The sequence below is a fragment of the Sycon ciliatum genome, chromosome 10, assembly GCF_964019385.1.
Source record: "Sycon ciliatum chromosome 10, ocSycCili1.1, whole genome shotgun sequence".
Classification (NCBI taxonomy): domain Eukaryota; kingdom Metazoa; phylum Porifera; class Calcarea; order Leucosolenida; family Sycettidae; genus Sycon; species Sycon ciliatum.
Genome location: NC_088652.1, coordinates 13115724 through 13139377, shown reverse-complemented (window position 1 = coordinate 13139377; position 23654 = coordinate 13115724). Strand labels below are relative to the sequence as shown.

Here is a 23654-nt window from a genome sequence, read left to right as displayed (position 1 = left end):
TTACCGGTGTGTTCGCACCTATTTCCTGGATCCACGCTCACCCTGAGCTTTAGGCTCCACCCTGCCTAAATATAATAGTAATAGAGTCACCACCTCAAAATTTTGAAGGACGCTTCACGCAGCTTCATTATACTTGAATAGCTTGCTGGCAACCTGCCTACACTCAAGAGAGCACTGCATTTCACACAAATCCATTAGAGGTATCGTTTCCTGATGATGGTCATGAAGACCGAAACGTTGAAACGATAACTCTAATGGATTTGTGTGAAATACAGTGCTCTCTTGAGTGTAGGCAGGTTGCCTGCAAGCTATTCAAGAATCACCACCATTTGTTGTATTTACGTAGGTCCGGGGTTGAGTGACTCGCAGTACGCAGTGTAACCAGTAAAGTGTATTTTCTCCGTGCCAGCAGTGCAGTATCTTTCCAAAGAGATGTACAATGTACATGACCATTATAACTGAACATCATGTACATCTTGGATCTTTCCTCTACCAAAATTAATGGTACCGTTTACACATACAAAATTGTTTTCATTTTTTGGTGTTGTGTTTTAATCATTCGCCATGCCACTGTCAATTGTATTCTGTTTGCCCGTAAAGGAGGCCTTTTTGTACATCATGCAAGACGAAACGTATCGTGTACTATGTACTATGTATGGTCTTCATTCTGAGTGCTCCGATACCCTTACTTATAGCGGTACGTTTTCATAGCATTGAATGATTTTCGCCAATTTCGGTTAATTTTTCGGCTGGCCATTGTTGCTAATATCATGTGATATTAGCAACAATGGCCAGCATGTGCAGTTAGGTCTTCAGGATCGCTGACACTGGTGTACCAATCCATGCCATGGTGTGCCCGACCCGTGTATTGATATCACTGACACCAAGAGTACATAACAATGTACTCTTGCTGACACTATCACACGACCTGCATGGCTACTTGGGCCAAAGCCGGCAAAGGCTTGAATGAATGCTACAACTACATGTACAACGGCATGCAGTTACTTGAGCAGACGTACAGATGTCAGTGAAGACTAGTCTTGTACTTGTCCTTGCACGGGCGTCGTCGCCGGGACCTCAGATCTACGACTACGGAGCAGACGTACAATGTAGACTAGACATCAGCATGGTTACATGACCAGTCCGGGCTGACCGGGACGAGGCGGGCCGCGGCCGTGAGGTTCTTGACAAGAACATGGACTAGAGTGTTCGGGATACCGGGCACGGATGGTAATCTGTCTACAGAGTACAGTTGTAGGTTTGTCAGTAGAGACTAGAGAGGCGGTGAACGAGGACGTCAACGTCCGTCTGTAGCTAGCTTGTTCTCGAGTGTGCTGCACTGACAGACTGTGCGTGCAAGAGTGATCTTTTTGTAAGACGTCCTCCGTCGGTCTCGGATCTAACATAAGAACACCAGCGGCTGAGAATCAAGGTACAGGAGCGAGCTAGAGTACTGTAGTGCCGTGTAACATATCCCGACCAACATATCCCGACCTAGTGAGGCCGTTTGAGCACCAGAGTGAAGCCCTATCGCGTCGCAGACACAGACGATCCCTCTTCAGTCTTGTCTGAGCTCTTGAGAGCAGACGTGCGAAGGCACGCGTTCAGCGCTCGCAGACACTCGAGCCTAGCTTGAGGCGGTGGCGATCGATCGACGAGGACTCGACTCCTCCCGGCTCGGCCGCGTACGGACAAGATGAAGAAGGGAAAAGAATGGTCGCAGACGGGTACGATGATCAAGAAGCCGGATCGCGGCTGGCTGCATCCGGACCGAGCCATTACGGACGGTGGCGGAGTCTGCTATTGCGTTCGGGTAAGTACCCACAACAAGCGTAGATCTATGCACGGTTGAGTATGCCTTTTGCTTTTGTTTTGGCAAGTGATTATGAGCTAGATTTTCTCCCTAAGTCCCAGAAACTGTTGTGAATCAGATGCTGGCAGTCTGGGGCAGCTCCTCGAGTACATGTGCTCTGCTCCTTGTTTACGCTCGGTGGTTTGTTTGCGTCCGGTGTTCCGAAAAAATATTCGTTGCAGTTTGAATCGCGACCACCTATATTATGGCTATAATGCAATGCAGCAGTAAATGGTTTGATGAAACTAAGCGACTAACGTCAGCTAGCTGAGGCTACGACCGTGTTTCAAAGCCAGCTAGCGCAGCGGAATGGCACGGTCCCACCTCGGCTTGAGATTGGCTACTCGCATCTATTCTATGCTAATTGCTGACTTCAGAACAAAACGTCGTGTACTTGTAGCTAGTGTTCGAAGCGATGATTGTACCGGCAGTTAGACGATCAAGACGCAATGATTGTACAGCCGAGGGCCGGCTGTGCTCAGGACGGTTGAAGCGCTTGTTGGACTATGTGGTCATGGAATCCACCAACCCATTACACCCTGTAGAGTGAGAGGAAGGCCGCAATGGTGCTACTCCGTGGAGGCACCCAGCAGCTGCTACATTTGCAGTCAGAGTGTGTGGTCGTTGCTGCACTGAGCTACCAGTTGAAGAAGTGTCACAATACTCAGTTTAGTAGAGGGTAGTAAACTAGTAAACACCTGGGACATTTCAGTCTGTTTCTTTGCGCTTGCCTCCACTATGCAGTATGTGTGTGACCCGGCCTAATACATGTAGTTAGAATTATCTATGCACATAGACGTGTGTGAGTGTGTGTCACAGTGGGTATGTGCGTGTGTGCATGTGTGTGTGTGTGTGTGTGTGTGTGTGTGTGTGTGTGTGTGTGTGTGTGTGTGTGTGTGTGTGTGTGTGTGTGCGTGTGCGCGCGCTCACGCACGCACGCATGAATATAAACATTGTGTTTGTAACTTTGTATGTGATTTGATGTGCTGGTCTACACTGCAGTACATTGGATGTATGCAGATCCTACGCTCCATGAGGACGCTGAGATTTGAGGAGCGCACACAGGTGACCCGGTAAGCATTAGACAAGGCTCAGCGCGATCACTTCATGTCATTTATCATGCCTGTCTTAAGTTAAGACGCCTGTGCACGTGCATACATGTGTGAGCACATTCTTGGCACATCTGAAAAAAGCATGTGTGTGTGTGTGTGTGTGTGTGTGTGTGTGTGTGTGTGTATGTGTGTGTGTGTGTGTGTGTGTGTGTGTGTAAAAATAGTGGCGGTCAATTTATCAGCCTTGCAAGCTGTTGAATGGTGCAATCCCAGCACAAGTTGCTATGTCTAACATGCTGTTCGCTATCATCGCTTCCGCGATGGGCAGGTCTGAGGTCTGAGGTGTGTGTGTGTGTGTGTGTGCGTGCGTACGTGCACGTGTGTTTGTGTGTGCGCATGTGCATGTGTGCATTGATACTCATCTGAAGTTGACACCGACAGTCATGATTGCATGTCCATGATGGCATTCTGGACGGATTGGGAAAGCGTAATATTTTCTTTGGGAGAACACAGTCCATATGTTAAATTCACCATGACGAAATTCCTTTCCCAGAGCTGCTGCAAGGTGGAGGATTGGTGGTGGTGGGGGTGTGATCGAGAAAGTTACATCCGCACAGAGTGGCGGCACGATTGAGCTTACGGCACAGAATGACAGCGAGATGTTTGCTTGCCTGTCTGATGGTTGTGTTTGTGTGCCTCAGGGAAGCCATAACACGTACCATCGAGGCGTCCGGTGTTCGCGGCCAGAAGAAGAGAAAGGTGAGCGACTGAGAGTGTTCGGCGACGACGGCGGTGTCCCTGTATTCAATTCTGGACTGCTGTTATGCGATGTACAGTAAACCCTGCCCTAATCGGACACCCTTGCTGCAGCGGAAACTATCCTGATACGACAGGGTTGCGCTTGATCCAGAGACGCATGCTCGAGAATCGATACACAGCACTTTGGTGAATGCCATATTGTCTGGTCCATACAGAGTTGTGCTTGATCCGGGGACGCATCATTCGAGAAACGATACACAGCACTTTGGTGCGTGGGAATTTATCCGGTCAATACAGGATTGCGCTTGATCCAGGGACGCATCATTCGAGAAACGATACACAGCACTTTGGTGCGTGGGAATTTATCCGGTCAATACAGGATTGCGCTTGATCCAGGGACGCATCATCCGAGAAACGATACACAGCACTTTGGTGCGTGGGAATTTATCCGGTCAATACAGGATTGCGCTTGATCCAGGGACGCATCATTCGAGAAACGATACACAGCACTTTGGTGCGTGGGAATTTATCCGGTCAATACAGGATTGCGCTTGGTACAGGTCCTGGCAAACACGCGTCGTGCTGTAAATATAAGGTTACCCACCAAACCTAGAACCCACCTTGGTGGTCAGGCCTGCCCGCGGAACCAGTCCCGTTGGTCACGGGTCACCACCGGACCAACTTGTTGGCCATCAGCGCACGTTTACTGCTTAGGAGGTTATGTTCACCAGCTATAATAATTATCATACTTCACAGACCCGTCGGAACCGGTCCGGTTGGTCAGGTTATCACCGGACCAACCTTTCGGCCACCAACGCATGTTTTCTGCTGGGGAGAGCATGTGTACGTGTACTAGTACCCACCATATCGATACACAAACTGTATGAAAGGCCACAATACTACCGGACCAATCAAAAACTGCTTCCGGCAGTCTTGATGGTGGCACTAAATTTGTCCAGAAGGTTTGGTATATGCCGGTCACCCAGCCGACTGCATGGATCCCCTGCTCATTCGAATCATACAGATGCACAGTATGCAATTAAAGCATGCTCTGGTCTGGATGCCATGACACAGTCATGTACATATAGCTGAGTCTTCCCAGGGGATGCAGCTCGAGTGCTGTAGGCCCGAGGGATGCGCTGAAGAGGAACGGCAGTCAGTATGACCAACACAGAGTGTACTTCACTTGAACTATTGCATGATTTGAGGTCCGTAGCCAGAAGGTCAAGTCGTATCGACCTTCCGAATGCAGGGAATGTCACAAAGAGTAACATCAATTGGGCATGATAAGCGGAGTATGCCCATGGCGGGAATGCCGGCTATTGGCCATAGCCTAGGCAACGGTCACATGCTTTGTTAGCATGTGTGTAGTGGTATGGGAAGGGGACTGAGATGGTAATGACCTCTATATACTACATGCACCACTGAGTCAGCGTCTGCTCCAGTGCCGGGTCAGCCGGGTCAGCGACCCGCTTGGAGGGTACTTGGACCCGTTTGGAAAAAGAACACTGGGTCACCTGTGGCCCTGTTGGGAATACACACCAGTGAGTACTATTACGTACAGCACCCTGATGTACAATGTAGATGCAGTAGCCGCACTTGAACGGACCCGGCTCTCACCCGGCTCTGACCCGGCTCTCACCCGGCTCTCACCCGGCTCTCACCCGGTTGGAAGAGTTGTGCCAGGTACACGTGTACCCGATTGGTTTGAAATCCTAGAGCAGACACTGTGCCTCTCTACTTCCAGCACTTATAATAGGAACTTAGAGTAGAACTTGCATAGTGCATACAATTATAATGCATGCTGTAAAATCGGTCACTGAGATGATCACTTATCCATGTTCTTGGAATGTTTATTTAATTTTTATATCTGCATAGGTGTCCAAGAACGTCACCAAGATCTTGGGTGGACGGCCAGTGGTGAACAGAGCTGGCACCACTATCAACCTGACGATCGGCATTGAGGGCCTGCAGCTGGCTGTGGTCGACACAGGCGAGGTTAGCTGCATGCACACATGTACAGTTGCGCTCACTGAAATCCAACCCAAATTGCAAAGCTGGCGCCCTGGACCAGTTCCGGTTACACAACTATACACGAAGATGTGTACGTCCAGCCACATCTATAACACCTCAGTACAACAGGGGCCGTGCAAGTTGAATGCGCCAAATATGCACTTTAGGTCGGATTTCACCAAGCACAACTGTACATCAGGCATTAAAACACAATACCAAATGCATGGGAAAAAATCCTACTACAATACTACAATACTACATGTAGTACTTGGAAGTATGACTGTGTTGATAGTGTTTCTATGAAGCATGTGTATTCAGAATTTGCGAGTATTGGCACTTCAATGTCTTGTATGCCGCCAAAACTATAACATTGAAGTTGGTAATTGTAGTACCGTAGCCCACGCGTGCCAGAGCAACTGCTTGGTTCCAGAAGATCTGTATTCTGATTCTGCATGATGCGACACTCGGCGTATAACACAATACGGAATGTGCCAAACTCTACACTATAGTATGATGGCGTTAATGCTATAGCCTATACTCTACAACCTAACACTGACCACTATGATAGCACTAATCACAGCTGGCTACTCATGCTGCCCTCTGTTGCCCCGGCATGCGTTCAACCAGATACAACAGCAACTCGTAACAGTATGAGACCAAGAACTTTCTCCTCTGAGATAAAACTGCAAGAACCAAAACTGTAAACTGCTTCCTACAGTTCAAAACTGACAACTAAAAAACTTCAAAGGCATGGAAGTATACATTCTAGAATGACCAAAGCGAGAGCGCAACCGCAGCCTGCGAGTATCCACAGGACTGTGCACAAATGCAAAGACGAGTGAATATATTACGACTAGATAGCATGGAGACAGCACATGCATCAAACGATACGCTACTTGAATCTCAGACAATGCAAAGGTTGAGACTGGCCTGCGGTAGCAATAGTCAATACATCAGGCGCCAGCAGCATGCACTAGAATAAAAGAAATGAAACCTGAGTACAATGAAAGGTCATGCAAGATTCACCACAAGCTGGGAATACTCCAGAACATATCCCCCTTCACTCACGAGCACAGGGTCAGCAAACAAACTGTGACGAGTGAGTACTACTACGGTACTGTATGATGAAAGAAAAACTTCATAGGTTGAGAGAGAGAGAGAGAGAGAGAGAGAGAGAGAGTACTGTCACAGGGCTGCCTGTAGCACTTCAGATACACAAGGCACAAACTACTCGGTGTCCAGAATAGGTACTAGATGGTGGATAGACCGTCGGTAGATCTTGTCGCCGATCTTAATATCCACTACTCGGACGAGCTTGTCTGCACCAGGATGCACTGCTGTGACTCTACCCATGGGCCATGTTCCACGGGGAGTGTTTGATGTAAGACACAGCATGATGTCACCTACGGCTACATTGCGACCTTGACGTTGCCACTTACGACGGACATTCAACAAGGGAACATACTCATCTCGCCACCTGTTCCACACGTCTGCTACAAGCCGCTGAACATACAACCAACGTTTGCGTGGGTCTCTGCTGGGGTGCTCGTCTGCTTTCACTTCCAGAGCCATTGGTGGGTCGAGTCGTCCGACGAGGAAATGTGCTGGTGTTAGAGGCTGCAAATCAGCTGCATCGGCACTTACGACTGTCAGCGGGCGCGAGTTCATCATGTCCTCAACCTGGCACATGGCAGTCACTAACTCTTCATCTGTGACGTCCGCTTTCCCAAGTACTGCTTTGAGTCCGCGCTTAGCCGTCTTGATGAGGGATTCGAATACGCCGCCGAAATGTGGTGCTCTAGGTGGGTTGAAGCGCCATCGCACGCCATCACTGACCAGTCGCTTCTCGATCTTCTCCTTGTCCATGGCCCGGGCGGCCTCACGGAGTTCTTGCTCCGCGGCAGTGAAGTTGGTCCCGTTGTCGCTGACCATTTCAAGCGGGACACCACGGCGCTTTGTGAATCTCTCAAATGCTAACAGGAATGACTCAGTGGAGAGGCCATAGGATACCTCTAGGTGACAGGCACGAGTCTCAAGGCAAGTGAACAGGCACAGGTACCGCTTAGCCTGCGTCTTACCTCGGCCCTGCTTGGTCAGGAAGGGACCCGCGTAATCAACTCCTGTACGGCTGAACGGTTTCAACGAGCCTGCAACTCGGAAGTCTGGAATCTGGCACATCATCTGGGACGCTGGCTCCGCACGGTTCTTACGGCAAGTGACGCAGTTGCTTCGAACGGCCTTGACTGTTGATGTTCCGTGAACAATCCAGTAGCGTTGTCGCAGATTGGCCAGAAGATGCTGTGGCCCAACTGCATGGAAGCACCGATGATCTTCCTGTTCGATTATCAGCTGGGTTACTCGGTGCTTTGCTGGTAGGATGACTGGGTGGCGTACGCCACTTGGCATGTTCTTTGTAGCTTGCAATCGACCTCCTACCGTCATCAGGGGTGACTCTGTTGCACTATCGAACTGGGGACAGAGAGGTGCCAGAGGGTCCGATTTCAACATCGGTTGCCTAGACTGTAGACGATGGTATGCTGTACCATGGCAATCCTTCTGGGCAGTTGCAATCCAGTGCCGCTCTGCTACTGATACTTCGTCAGTGCTGAGAACTGGAACACTGATGGAGCGGGTGCCGCCAAGCTGTACTGGCACTCTCACTGGCGTGCTGGACTGGCTGTCCGATGCGGCATCCCCCTTCGTGGACTTGCTGTCACTGACTGCCTGCCGACAGTTTGCCACAAATCGCTTGCACCATGCTGTCACGCGTACCAGTCGCGACCATGTGCTAAAGCGACCCAGGATCTCGGAGGGTGGAGGGACGACTGCAACTAGCGCCGTCTTGAGCTGACCAGGCAGCGAGGATGTGCTGACTTCCTTCATCTGAGGCCACTCATCTGGCTGCTGGCGAAGAAACTGTGGACCGGACCACCACACTGCGTCACGGCACAGTAATGCAGCAGACAAACCACGAGTACCTTTGTCTGCAGGGTTGTTCTTTCCGGGAACATGTCGCCACTGGTGTGCTCTCGTTGAGGTCTGGAGCTCAGAGATTCGGTTGCCAATGTCCACTTTGTAGCGCCGGCTGTGGCTTTGGACCCAGCCCAAGACGTTCATCGAGTCCGTCCAAAATGTGTGAGCTGACACTGGGATACCGATGGATTCAGCGACGAGATGACTAACGCGAACGCCAAGCACAGCTGCTCTCAGTTCAAGCTGCGGGATCGTCTGTCGCCTCACTGGTGCCGGCTTCGCTTTCGACATCGCTAGCGTTATTCGGGTGGTACCGTCTGGGTAGCTGGCTCTGACATACACAGCGGCTGCTATCGCCCGATCTGAGGCGTCGGAGAAGCAGTGCACGGAAAGACTGGCGTCTTCGGATGGCTGTTGTGGATCCTTGAAACAGCGGCTGATCTCCAGGTTACTCAGGTCTGGGAGGCCTTGGAACCAACCCTGCCACTTGACGACTTGTTCCTTTGGCAGCAGGTCGTCCCATCCCTGTCCCAGCAACCAGGCATCCTGCAGGAGTACCTTAGCCGTGATGACGTATGGCGAGATCAGGCCACGCGGATCGAATATGGAGGCCAGGCCGCGCAACACAGAGCGTCGGGTGAATGTCGTGATGTCCTTCATTTTATGCTGGAAGGTGAAGGCATCCTTCTCGGCGTTCCAACTGACGCCGAGAGTCTTGACAGTTGGGAGGCTGGTGTCACTGTCCACATCTCGGACGACATCAGGTGACCTATCTTCCTCTGGTATGGTGTTCATCACTTCAGCTTTGTTCGACAGCCATTTTCGCATGTGAAAACCGCCCTTGGCAAGTAGCTGCTGCGTTTGCTCTCTGGCCTGGATGGCACGCTGTGTGGATGGTAGTGATGACAGCATGTCGTCAACGTAGAGGTCTTTGCTTAGGCACTGCACGACGTCAGAGTCGTACTCATCACCGTGGTGCTTGATGACCTCTTTCACCGCTCGTCCTGCCAGATACGGTGACGCCTTAGCGCCGAAGAGCACACGGGTGAACTGATACACCTGCACTTGGCCATTGTCATCATACCACAGAAAGCGATGATAGCGCTGGTCACGTTCCGCCAGTTTGACTTGGAGGAACATCTCCGACACATCACCAACAAGCGCAACTGGTTCCAGTGAGAATCGGATCAACACACTGGTCATGTCGTTTTGAAGTGCAGGACCTGTAAACATCTCATCGTTGATGGAGTGTCCATCCCAGCGGGCTGCACCGTCAAATACTATTCTCACTTTTGACGTGGATTTATCTGAGCGTACTACCGGGAAATGGGGTAGGTACCACTGGTCGTTGCCGTCTTTGGCTATCTCATCCGGGTCCACGCGTCTCACGTAACCCGTGGCAATGTGTTTCTGCATAACGTCAGAGTACTGCTGCTTCACGGCTGGCCTTGACTGTAGCGAGCGTTGTAGACTGCGGAGCCGCTGCTCAGCCTGAGCTCTGTTGGACCTGACACGTGGCTTACCGCTGTCATTGACCCATGGGATTCGGACAGTTACCCGGTTGCCGTTGCAGCTGATTGATTGGCTCGTGAGCTCCTCGGCTCTTCTGTCATCGGGTGAAGGCGTCTCCTCTAGTGGGTTATCTGTGCCCGCCGACTCATCTCGCCAGAACTTCTCTACTAGCTCGGTCAGCCCATCAGTTAGCACTGTGTCAGTAGCTGGTGTAGTAGCTGTGATTGCACGAGTGGTGTCGACTCCTGTACCAATGCACACCCACCCGAGAGGAGTTCGTCGAGCAATGGGCGCTCTTGCTGTTTCTGCTCGCCGTTCTTCTAGAGTAGCATGAAGCTCGATGGCATTCAGGCCGATAAGCGCGTCGATCTGACTGCCCTTGATGGATGGGAAGTCAATATCACTGAGATGCGGCCAGCTGCTCTTGTGCTGATTCCAGTTCACTGCCGGTAATGGCACGGTGACGGTGGGCAGAACCCAAGCTTCAAGCTTGTTCATGGTCTTGTCGCCCAGAGCCGCCACTTGGATCTGTACATGCTCACGTCTTGCTGCGGTCTGCTTGCCGCCTACTCCGGAAGTGACGAGCTGCCGCTTGGGTCCACGCACATTGAGGGCTGTTGCCACGGACTGCTGGACATAACTCGTGGACGATGCTGGGTCCAGGAGTGCATTACCTTGGAGGCTCACACCATTGTGTCGGAATACAACAGGCACAACCATGAATGACTCGCCACTGTCAATCTCTGGCTGATGACTTGCGCAATATGTTGTAGCAATCTTGGCAGGACCGCCACTGCTGGCCGAAGCTGCGTTGGCCTTGATTGCGGCATTTGATGGGTCTGCAGCGGAATCCGAGCGTCGGATGTTGTAGTGTAGCATGTCATGATGCGTGCGGCTGCACTTTGAACAGGGTTGCCTGGTACAAGTCTTTGCGCGATGATTGAGACCGAAGCATAGGGCGCAGACATCTGGCTTGGACTTGATGACTTTCCATCGGTCCCTGACCTCCATCTTAATGAAATCGGGGCAGCGGTGGAGCTGATGCGCCTTGCCACACGAGGGGCAGCTTCTGTCGGCACCTGCATCCTTGCTAGTTGCCACAAATGTTCGTTCAGACTTTGTAGCACTCTGCTTCGACCATGATCTTGCTGGTGCTGGTGCTGAGGCAGTGACTTCTGTCGACCGGAGTCGTTCATCGGCACGGCGTAGTGTGTTGACGCGTCTGAGGAGCCACTGTGTTAGCTGGTAAATATCACAGTCAGCATCGTCATACTTCTCCATGTACCTAAGCAACAGCGATTTCGGCAACTTCTGCGTAACCGATAGGTACAACTCACGGCCCGGTGTTACTGCACACATCTCCATATTCATGAGCATCGTCCGGAGTCTGAGGACAAACTTGGCAAAGTTGTCGTCTGACTCTTTTAGCTTCGGCCACTGCAAAATCTCCTTCTCTTGGCACTCAACAGTGCGATTGTCGCCGCCATACCATGCATCTAGCTCCCTAAGGATGGTGTGGTAGGCTCCTGGACCGTCAAGCACGCCATCAACAAGGTCGCTGGCCGTGCCATGCATGAGACACTCACGCAGCTGTGCAAGTTTGTACGCTTCAGTCGTTAGTGGATCTTCGTCAACAACGCGGCGAAAGTTCTGCTTCCACCGGTCGTAGTCACTAGTCTTGCCAGAGAACTTTGGTAGCTCCAGTGGCTTCACGTGAAAGCTGAAACTAGCAGGGTGTAGTGTCTGCAGTTGAGGTGGATAGGACATGAAGGACTCTGCTTGCGGGTTTAGCACCTGCTTGGAGTGTTTTTGCACTGCCACTGGTGTTGGTGGCTGCTGTTTGGCCACTGCTGTATGCCATGGTGGTGTTGCATTCAGCATTGATACTGCCTTCTTGTTACTGCCAGGCAGTCTTGATTGTACTGCTGCACTGCTTATTGCTGGCTGTACAGGCACTGCATTACTAGCTGCCCGTATGGACACTGTAGTACGTCCTACAGGCGCACCACTGGCCATTGACTTCTTGGCTGGCACTACTGACAGCACTGTGCTGGTCACAGACTTTTGAGCGGGCGAGCGCATGAATGCTTGCGCCACTGGCCCCAGGGCAGGCACGCCAAACGCATTGACACTACATGTACTTGACTGAGCTGGGCTGTCTTCCGCCACACCTAATACAGCCTCAGGTTGTGTGGGCGCATTCACAGTACGAAACGTACCTTGCAAACTCCTTGGCTTGCCGTGGTCGCGTTGTCCGTTCACTCCACCGACATCACTCATCGTTCTGAAGTGCTCACGCGGTGGTAATACGAATTTTCGACCAGGTCCGGCCAACTTGTCGTGCTCAGCAAGACTCTTGGCAGTCAATATTGCCCTGCCACTGGATGCAGCGTTTCCAGTCTCTGATTTGCGAGACGACACTTTGCTCCCTGACCCGGATCGTAGTGCAGCTGCAGATTCAGCCTCGGCTCTTCGAACCTCCAGTTCCCTCTGCACCAAACTTGTCTCACGAGCCAACTTGCGTGTCTCGGCTTCCTCCTCCAGCTCAGCGATTTGCCTTGCAGCCTCAAGTTCTACACGAAGCATCTCTGCACGAAGTGACGCCTGCGACGCAGCAGTTCCTGAAACTTTCGAGGGCGCATGTCCTGCAGAGCTCACGCTGTCCGGGACGTCACCCCAGTTATCAAACCCGTATCTGCTCGGCGGTCTCCCTTTGGTAGACCGCGAGCTCCGTCTACACTCAGCGCCTGGGACTTGCTCGTCGTCGCGCAGGACTTCTTGGATCTGGCTCTGAGATCCGGCTCGAAGGACCACTATGGCTACTCATGCTGCCCTCTGTTGCCCCGGCATGCGTTCAACCAGATACAACAGCAACTCGTAACAGTATGAGACCAAGAACTTTCTCCTCTGAGATAAAACTGCAAGAACCAAAACTGTAAACTGCTTCCTACAGTTCAAAACTGACAACTAAAAAACTTCAAAGGCATGGAAGTATACATTCTAGAATGACCAAAGCGAGAGCGCAACCGCAGCCTGCGAGTATCCACAGGACTGTGCACAAATGCAAAGACGAGTGAATATATTACGACTAGATAGCATGGAGACAGCACATGCATCAAACGATACGCTACTTGAATCTCAGACAATGCAAAGGTTGAGACTGGCCTGCGGTAGCAATAGTCAATACATCAGGCGCCAGCAGCATGCACTAGAATAAAAGAAATGAAACCTGAGTACAATGAAAGGTCATGCAAGATTCACCACAAGCTGGGAATACTCCAGAACAACAGCACTACATTAATGACCTTATGTAGAGGGAGAGAGAGGGGGGGGGGGGGAAGGGGAGGGAGAGAGAGAGAGAGAGAGAGAGAGAGAGAGAGAGAGAGAGAGAGAGAGAGAGAGAGAGAGAGAGAGAGAGAGAGAGATAGGGGAGGGGGGAAGCGAGAGAGGGGGAAGAGAGAGAGAGAGAGAGAGAGAGAGAGAGAGAGAGAGAGAGAGAGAGAGAGAGAGAGAGAGAGAGAGAGAGGGGAGAGATAGATAGAGAGATAGATAGAGAGAGAGGGAGAGAGAGGGAGAGGGAGAGGGAGAGAGAGAGAGAGAGAGAGAGAGAGAGAGAGAGAGAGAGAGAGAGACATCTGGCCCCGCGGCAAGGCATCACTAAACTAGTCATTTAGGTGCCACTTTCCGCTGCGTTCACGACAACACAAACAGCACATACACAACTTGCAGTAGTAAATTATGCTACACTGTGTCTGCTGTTGATGCTTTGTGTGTGCAGGTGCTGGCTCATCATGCGATGCCCTCAATCTCATTTGCTACCGGCGGAGAGAGAGTAAGCTCACTTATCAGTGTTATTCTGCAAAATGATCTTCACTAGTTTGAGGGAAAGACACAAACGGGGAGAATCTGAAGAAAAGATTGACTGTCACCACCAGGACTCGAACCAGGGACCCTCGCATGTAGCTAGCGATGCTCTAACCAAAAATGATCTTCATAAAAGTACACTCGGACGTCTGTTATCCGGGCACCTTGGGACCGGGCACTGCCCGTATCTCAGATTTGCCCGTATCTCAGGATAACTCATCTACCATGTATCATATCATTTTTGAAGAAGTTTATTTGGAACGTATTGCACATGTTCAGGATGCAAAACGAAACCCATTGATAAAAATGTGTGGATTACATATGTTGACAATGAAAAATAAGCACTTCCATGTACGGAAAATTTCAAAACCCCAAGCTAGAAGCATTTTGTGCTATAGGAACTCAAGCTGAAGGTGCCCGGTAGAGAGACGTGCCCGTATCTGAGGCGTCCGGATAAGAGGCGTTTGAGTGTAATGCACTGGAGGACACTGAGGCGGATCACACAACAGGAGCAGGATTCGACTACAGTAAAACCTGTCAAGGCGACCACCTGTCCCAGAAGACCACCTGTCCCAGAAGACCACCTGTCCCAGAAGACCACCTGTCCCAGAAGACCACCTGTCCCAGAAGACCACCTGTCCCAGAAGACCACCTGTCCCAGAAGACCACCTGTCCCAGAAGACCACCTGTCCCAGAAGACCACCTGTCCCAGAAGACCACCTGTCCCAGAAGACCACCTGTCCCAGAAGACCACCTGTCCCAGAAGACCACCTGTCCCAGAAGACCACCTGTCCCAGAAGACCACTCCAACCAGGACCAAGGGATGCTATTTCCAGTCAAATTACCCTGGATAAGGAGACAACCTGGTAACAGAGACCGGATTTTGAAGGTCCCTTGAGCGGTCGTCTTAGACAGGTTTCACTGTAATTGATACCTATTACACCCTGTCTACAGTCACTCACTCTCATGTACAATGCACATACACATGTGTACAACACAACTGCACATACTTACCACAGTCAAACAAAGGGGATGCACTATCTTCTATTTGACTACCACAGCACCAATGGGTTTATTCATACATGTATATATTTTATCTTTTTTATTTACTGTCTGCACTTCATGGCACATAATGAAAATAGCCAATACAAGGAAGTGAGGAGAAACCAACCACGGACTGAGAGCAAAATGCAAATTAAAGAGAGAGAAAAAAAGAGGAAAAAGAGGAGAAAAAAGAAAGAGTTAGTTCCACCTCCACCACCTGCATCTGCTTTCTAGCCAAACCTCACCCACACTGAGCAACATGACTCCTATGTGCCGTTTGCTAGCCTCCTGTTATTGTATTCGATAGCAGCATTTACAACATGCCCAGTCAACTACATGTACATGTACCCTTCTGCTGGTTTTCTTGGACAGGAATTTGTGGACTTCATCGGATACGTGGCTAAGGATCCCATCTATGATCGAGGTGAGCTGAGCCGGGATCATACATGTTTTCTAAACATAATTGTATAGTCAATGGCAGGTAACTGGTAACCTGGATGTTCCAAAAAAATCACGGTTCGCGTGAGACTCGGCTGGAAGCCGGGCTTTCCGCATCCGTAGGAACGCCACCACCCTTCAAGGATCAAGGCGCAATGCAGCTCCTAAAGCGGTGGGAGGTGAGTAGATCAGCTCACCAGCAAGTGGATGCAAGTGCAAGTGGATGCAAGTGGATGTTCAAAGCTTCTTTTAAATCACACTCCCTTTAATACATTATGGTGAAAAAGTCACAGTGTTACGAGTTATGATTAACTGTCCACCAACGTCCACGTTTTTCACCATAATTTAATTGGCTCACCATCCGAGTTGAACCTTACATTATGCCTACCGTAAAAACCTGTCAAGGCGGCTATCCGGATAAGGTGACCACCTGTCCAAGAAAACCACTGCAACCAGGACCAAGGACGCTATTTCCAGTCAAATGTCCTTGCTGCAGCGGGAGGCAGCAGACACATACAGTAAACATTGACACATGTCAAGCGACGACCACTCGGAAAAGGCGACCACCTGTCCTGGAAGATCACTGCAACCAGGACTAAGGGATGCTATTTCCAGTCAAATGACCCTGGATAAGGAGACCACCTGGTAACAGAGACCACCCTTCGAAGGTCCATTGAGCGGTCGTTTTAGACAGGTCTCACTGTACTATGCAACCAGAACACAGTTGAGTGCCGGAAGATTGCCGGGTTGGGAAAAGTGATCGGATGAGCTTGATTTATTGATTTATTGATTTATTGGCTCAGTGCTACTTTCCTCACACGTGTGCATGTTGTACATCTGCCACAGCTTGCCACACATTCGATTGCGGTGATCTCGCGTTCGACGTCATCACCACCATTGGTCAGGCGTTCGAGCTGCGCTACAAGAGATTCCTACAGCAGCCCAAGGCACAGCCCATGCAGGTCGAGAACCAGTAAGGAAGTGGCCATGACTGGTGGGGATTTGTGGGGATTCAGTGGTGGGAATTGGTGGGGATTGGTGGGAATTGGTAGATTAGACAATGGTTTGCGCATTATAAAAGATCCAGTGAATCTCACTTCATACATACTCTGATAAGAAATACTCTAGCTGAGTACGGATCTTATGCTCTGGAGCATGGGTGTGTTGGTTGCTTGGACCTTTGTGGACTAATGCAGTACCGAACAAAGAAAATAATTATAGGTGATGTCTGATGATTGCACTATGTGTATCATCGGGCACTACAGGCAATAACACTGGAGGACAAAGTTTGTTCCTGGAAAACAGCGCTCCTGATTTTAGGTGGTTTTACCACTGTCGTGCATGCAGTACCTTCAAGGCTTGCTACGATTCTCTCTCACTCTTTTTCTGTCTCACTCTCTTTCTCTACTCTCCTCTCACAGGTTTGGTACAGCTGGTGGACAGCTCGGCTATGGATTCGACGAAGAGAACCATGCCTACTCGGAGGCACCGCACCAAGCCCAAGCACAGCGGGTATGTACCTTGAAGTAATCCCCCGCCCCCCCCCCCCCCCTCTCTCTCTCTCTCTCTCTCTCCTCTCTGTGTCTCTGTGCCTTTGAGTCTCTATCTTTTCTATCTCTCTATTTTCGTTTTCATAAAGTAACCAATTAGAAAGCTTCACCGCTCAAATTCTACTCTACACCCCCAGAGCAGGGCCTTCAACACACAGAGAGTGCGAGAAAGAAAGAAAGAGAGAGAGAGAGAGAGAGAGAGAGAGAGAGAGAGCGAGAGAGGGAAAGAGAGAGAGAGAGAGAGTCCGTTCAACTCAGAGTTTCGCTATTATTTTCATGGCCTGATGTTGATGATATTCACATTGCCTGATGATCCGTGAATTGAGCGTGGAACTCTGATTTGCAGCAGAGCTTGATCTCTCTTCACCGTCTGTATTTGTCTTTTCATCATGGCTGGACACTGTATAAGTCTTTTACCGAACTAAATGCAAATGAAGGGGTATTGTAACTTGTAAGTCATTTCAAGCACCTGGAATGCTGAATGCAAAGAATTTTGTACCGTACTATTTTGTATGCATTCACCTCCGAATTATATAAGAAAATCAGAGGCCACATGCCACGTACTGCTCTTTTCTCTCCGTAACTCAACACTTGCAAGCCAGATATTAAAAAAAAAAAAAAAAAAAAAAATTCACGGTTCGCGTGAGACTCGGCCAAAGGCCCAGTTTTCCGCATCCGCAGGAACGCCACCACCCTCTTGGATCAAGGCGCAGATGCAGCTCCTAAACGATGGGAGGTGAGTAGATCAGACCCACCACAAAGTGGTCAAAGACCGAAATCCCATTCACTGCATCCATGTTTCCCTCGTGCCAGGCCACGAGTTCCCAATTAACTGTGGGTCGCAGCACGGCTGGAAAAAATCCTTCCGCTTCCAAGCAGGACTTGAACCTGGTACCCTCTGTTTCTCAATCATGGTCTTAGACCATCCCACTATGCCTGGCTGCCAGATATAAAAGAAAGAAAAAATTCGTGGCCTCTGATTTCCTAATACTTTGAAATTCTCCTTGAAGTCCAAATTTGACATTCCAAATTATATACCCGGTTAAATACAGAATGGAAGGAAGAGTTAGTCACATGCTATTCTGGGCTGGCTATAATAATAACAATAATAATAATGTAAAAGAGAAAAGGACATATGGTTACGAGTTTAGAGTAACTCTCCATCACTGTAACATGATACTATATACAGTCAGAAAGTGCAATAACTAGGCACAAAACTGACAGAGTACTGAGACATTCGACGTCCTGACACCTAACTTTAACGCATCTCCGTAGCGCTAACCGACAGCCTTCCAACTTGGAAGGTTCAAGGTTATGGAAAGACCAAAGAGGGGAAGGCAAGCGCAACGAAAACGAGCAAAAGCTACAGTCCCAACGGAACAAAGAATGTCGATTGTCACTGGACGATGACGAGACCAGTACGATATTTGACAAAGCGGTCTAACTACAATTCGAAGCAGAAAAGCAGCACACCAGAGTTACTCTAAACTCGTATCCATATGTCCTTTTCTCTTTTACATTTATTTATGGCTTAACATCCGAGTTTCAAATAATAATAATAATAATAATAATAATATCTTTATTAGGATGACCCAGAGGCTTGTCGCCTATCAAGGGGTTCACCGCTTTGAAGGATGTACATTAGGGCTGAAACAAATATACCGATAACTCGCATATCGATCGTTAAGAGTGCAATCGATAATCGTTAGTGTACAAAACGAGTGCTAACGATTTTGAATGCATGCATATCAGTGACAGTATTCTAGACCTTGCACTCCATCCGAAAGTGGATACGAGTGCAGTCATTTATGTACTTTCAAGTGCAGTAAAATTGATTTGTGTCTTTGAAAGAGATCGGGAGAGAAGGCTTTGCCTTTTCGGTTCTTTCTTGGGAGAAGTCGGTAAAACCATCGAGATATCGACAGATGTCAACAATGCGGTGCCACCCATTTCTAACGTAGCAAAGGCATCATGGAATTTCTTCATAAACTGGTGTTCGATAGAGCCAACAATAATCAATAAAACCAATATATCGATCGTTAATGATATTGGTTGATCTTTAGGAGTTATTGAATGATCGTTTCAGCCCTAATGTACATGTACATGTACACGTATGAGCTAAAGTGAAAGTCGTGAAAAGTTGTGCAGCGTGAATGCGTTGGGGAGCACACGGGGGGATAAAATGGCTACATCATTGGCAGTAGTTTGCAGGCGGTCAAACTAATGTCGCATTCTGTAACTTCACCCGAAAAGCCGCCAGGCTACGCAGCTAAGAAGACACTACCCCAGTCCGTTGACAGGGGATAGCTTGTTTTTATCTTTTTATGCGCAGAATTTCCATTGAGTTGTGGCCGGAGGAACTAGCGTATATCGTGTTGTTCCTTCCTTTATTGCATTATTGTGCTGTGTATCAGGTGGCTGTAGCGGGAGCAGCCGTAGCCAGCAAGCCACCGCCGCAGCCGGTCAACCCATACTCGCAGGCGGCGCCCGTCAATCCCTACGACAACCCGATGAGCGGACCGCCCATGGGCCAGGCCGTGCCCAATCCGTACGACAATCCGCGCCAGGGTGCCGGCGGTCCGGTGGGTGGTGGTTTTGACGCCATGGCAGCGGGAGCGGCAGTGGTCGGCTTCACCAACACGGCCGCGCACTACGACAACCCCAACCTGTTCAATCCCGACGCAGACGTGAGTTGTGATGCACATGCAGCCAGAACAGTGCATTTATTATTATTTAAATAAACAAACGGCGAGGAGACAACAATTTGATAACCGCAATCAATAATACAAGCTGAATTGACATTTGAGTACACTTTATTCATGCAATGTAAAACTGTGGAGACAATGTGGAATAAAACGATGAAAATGTGAAGAAATGGTGTAGAGAAAATAAGGATTCAAGCAAGTTTTCGTACAACACTCATCAGGAATGAATATTTTTATTTTATTTTTACTTTGGCCAGTATGACTACTACAGTATTCACTTCGTCTTGCATTGGGGGTTAGACATGGGGAAGTTGCCATACAGGGGTGGTGAGCCCGCCCTTCGGCACCGTGAATACAGCTCGCTCGACTCTGTTTCTACTGAGTGAAGAGGACCCACACCTTGATCTGGTGAGCTGCATCGTGGGGATTTGCAGTCAGATGTGCGACTGCGGGGCTCGAACCCCCGACCTCTCGGTTCGCAGGCAAATGCAGTACACAATGTACTACTGGGGAGTGCATGCATACTGCCTTGGGTACAAGCCTTCTGAAGACCTACATGTACAAAGAGGAACATGTGGAGTGGAGAATGAGAGGGGGGGGGGGTGATACATAGAGATGGACAGTATGTACTTGTTCGAAGCTGACACAGACGTGAGTACTGATAACCATGCAGCCAGACTACCATAACGTCTCCGGGATATTCATTTTCTGACAACCTATACAGAACTTGAGGACAGTGGAGCGCGGAAGGGTGGTGATTGAGAGGGTGGGGGGGGGGATGGGTGGTGATGATGGTGTGTGTGTGTGTGAGGGGGGGGGGGGGGTCATGGCTAGTCATGGTGCACCCTAGAACTTCCCAGTTTGATTAACAATAAAACCGCAGGATAAAGTATTTCATAAATTTTGGGGAGTTAAAAAGGGAAAAGTTTAGAGAATAAAATTGAACTCGTATATTGAGCCAATGCTGCAATCATGGATATGTAGAGAAAGTGCTAAATGTCGTACTTGCTGACTGTATAATATATAATTATAATCTAGTTATTTTGGCAGACCGTAGGTCACTAACATTTGGTCCTTCTTCTTTATAAAATTTCGTTTTGCAGGATGACCACAGTCAGCTGCTGGCCAACATGGGATCTTCGTCGGCCATGTACGACAACACGGACAAGAAGGACGTGGACTTTGACGACCACATCACCAAGGAGAAGGAGGAGGCGCTGGCTCTCTACGACAATCACGCACCACGGCAAGCGGCTGTGTTGCCACCGGCACAAACACAGGTGGCGCAACCGGGTGGCTTCGACGACGCCGTCTACGACAACGCCAAGGCAACCGCCCCCGCCAACGTCTTCGGCATGCGTACGTCTCTTTAAATTACTTTTTTACCCTGGGACTGGGCTGGGATAGGGGAAGCTATTCAATTGGAATTTGTGTGCAGGGGTGGAGAGTGACACTCATATTGGAATGTGTGTGGGTTGAAGGGAGGGAGGAGGGGCTGTTTTGGACTTTTCACCAAATCGAGGGGCATTATTTTGGAAAAATCCATATAATGGGGGGGGGGGGGGACCGGGCATCGTTAAATTCGTTATTTGTACTACACCGTAGAGAAGAGGAAGCCACGGAACTCAGCATTTTACCATATTCACAATCCTCTGGTAACAAGTTGCGATATAGCTGCTTCGTTCTCCTCTGTGTGCAAAGCTCTACTTTACACTGGCATTGAACACTCTTCAGGCAATGGAGTACTTTACCTGCTTCAGTTCCTACAGTCCATTTCAAAACTATAGACGCGTACCTAGGCAAAAACCGTTATGCCAGCATCTATACCATATAAAATCTGTGATCACTTTGTGCATAAATTTTTCCAAATTGGGCGTCTGTTATCCAATCCTTTAGAAACTATATGAGAGTAATTGTGGAGCGATCCTGAGCAATATTCCGAAAACTATTCTCAAAAAGTTCCAGCCAAATTTGAAATATTTCAAAAACCCTACGCGTCTATAGTTTTGAAATGCACTGTAACATATTTATAAGTTGTACAACTGTCGTTCTGTGCCAGCACCTTAACACGAGTACCGGTAGTTTCATCATTCCCTTTAGTCACGAAGTCCATTGATAATTGTGACAAGAAAACGTTCTGGAATACTTTGTTCGTTGCTATGGTTGTGATATGAGTGTGCATAGAGTTTTATTCATTGCATTATTAAGATTACTGTCTTCACGTCGCTTTTTTACCGGTATTGCCAATTGACAATTTCTTTGTGCACCCTCTCTGCCGGCATTGTAGAACAAATGGCTCAACAGCTGCCGGCCCAGCCGCCGACCGATCCCAACAGCCTGCAGGCCCAGGACTGGTTCCACGGGCAGATTCCGCGCGAGGAAGCCGAGGGCATTCTGGAGGAGGACGGCGAGTTCTTGGTGCGTGAGAGCACCACACAGGCCGGACAGTTCGTCCTCACCGGCATGGAGGGCGGCGTCATCAAGCACCTGCTCCTCGTCGACCCCGAAGGAACGGTAAGTGAAGTCAAGCTGTACGCAAACACAGAGCTGGACCGCTGGTCTAATAGCACTGTTCTTTTTGGGCCTGCTTTCTTGAAGGGTGGTGGCGTTCCTACGGATGCAGAAAACATGGCCTCTAGTCGAGTCTCGCGCGAATCGTGACTTTTTTCATTTCTTGGAGATCCTGAAATTCCCAGAATAATGTGAATAGAAAGTTAGTACCTGATTTCCTGCAGCAGCGTGCTGCTGATTTGGGTGTCCTCATGCTAACCAACTGGAGGCAGAGAAAGCGAAATTCAACCAAACTTCTCTTTTTTTCTTTCTGTTGGTGTGGCGGTTCGTTCACAGGTGCGTACAAAGGACAAGGTGTTTGCCAGCGTTCCTGACTTGATCCACTATCATATTGAGCACAATCTCCCGATTGTCTCCGCCGGTAGCTCTCTGCGCCTTGGCACTGCTGTGGTCGTGGACACTGAAGAGTAAGGAGTGTGCTGGCTACAGAGCAGCTTGGCGTCATCGGATTCCATTGGAGCAATCCGATTTGGGCACGTGCACTCTGGTGGATTCTGTTGGACTCATCGCATTCCGGTGGAGTGGCAGCGAGATCTGCTGGTACCGGTTTCCAGTGAACGTGTACACCCAGTGATGCTATACAGAGCTATCTCCTGCTTGTGTTTGTACTGCTAGTGTATCTATTGAACATGGTCTGATTGAGCTGTTTGTACCATGTTGATAAACATTCATGAGGGTATGGCGGTCGGTCTCAACGCCAGGGATGTCAGTAAGAAACCCTGGTAAAAGATCACAATCTCCCGGTCTGGCCTCGCACACCGATTTTCGTCTTTGCCGTTCATCCATAATTCCACTGCTTTCGTTTTCTTTCCCACATTTTTACACCCGCACCTAGAATTGTGTCAACAAAAATGTGCACTTCGGAACCGGCCGCGTAACTTTCATTTATCTCCTATACATCATGTATCAGCGATGCATCCCAACAAATGGCAACAATAATAATATTATTTTATTTTATTATTGCTCCTATAGTAGTACTACATGTGCCCAATTTGAAAAATAGCTCAGGATTTTGGTGTGCCCGTTAAAAATGTGTTCTTCAAGGCTGGCATGTCCTCGACTCCCGACTGCATGTACTGTAGTCCCATGAGTCAGAGCAATGGTTCACCATGTGTTATGTCTATGCATGCGGTGCACGACCATCACCCATAGTTATCTTATTATGACTCCCCCCCCCCCCCCACTAGTTGTATTCATATTGCGCATGCTTGAAGAGAACGTGGTCTTTTCCTTGTGGTGTACTTGGAGTGCGTTGTGGAATCATGGAGTCATTAGTCCGCGACATTACACCATGTAAAGAACATTTTTTCCGCAAATTTGA

At 49.3% G+C, this 23654-nt stretch overlaps 1 protein-coding gene across 1 annotated transcript; it reads left to right on the top strand.

Moving 5' to 3' along the window:
- The first annotated feature begins 1305 nt into the window (after positions 1-1305).
- LOC135825803 (SHC-transforming protein 1-like) lies at positions 1306-23654 on the top strand. The gene is made up of 12 exons (XM_065338425.1): positions 1306-1813; positions 2855-2925; positions 3606-3663; positions 5542-5661; positions 13940-13993; positions 15442-15493; positions 16354-16480; positions 16929-17019; positions 19472-19744; positions 20866-21121; positions 22050-22276; positions 22610-23654. Exons 1-12 carry the CDS (start codon positions 1697-1699, stop codon positions 22742-22744), a joined length of 1581 nt encoding a protein of 526 aa, XP_065194497.1. The 5' UTR covers positions 1306-1696; the 3' UTR covers positions 22745-23654.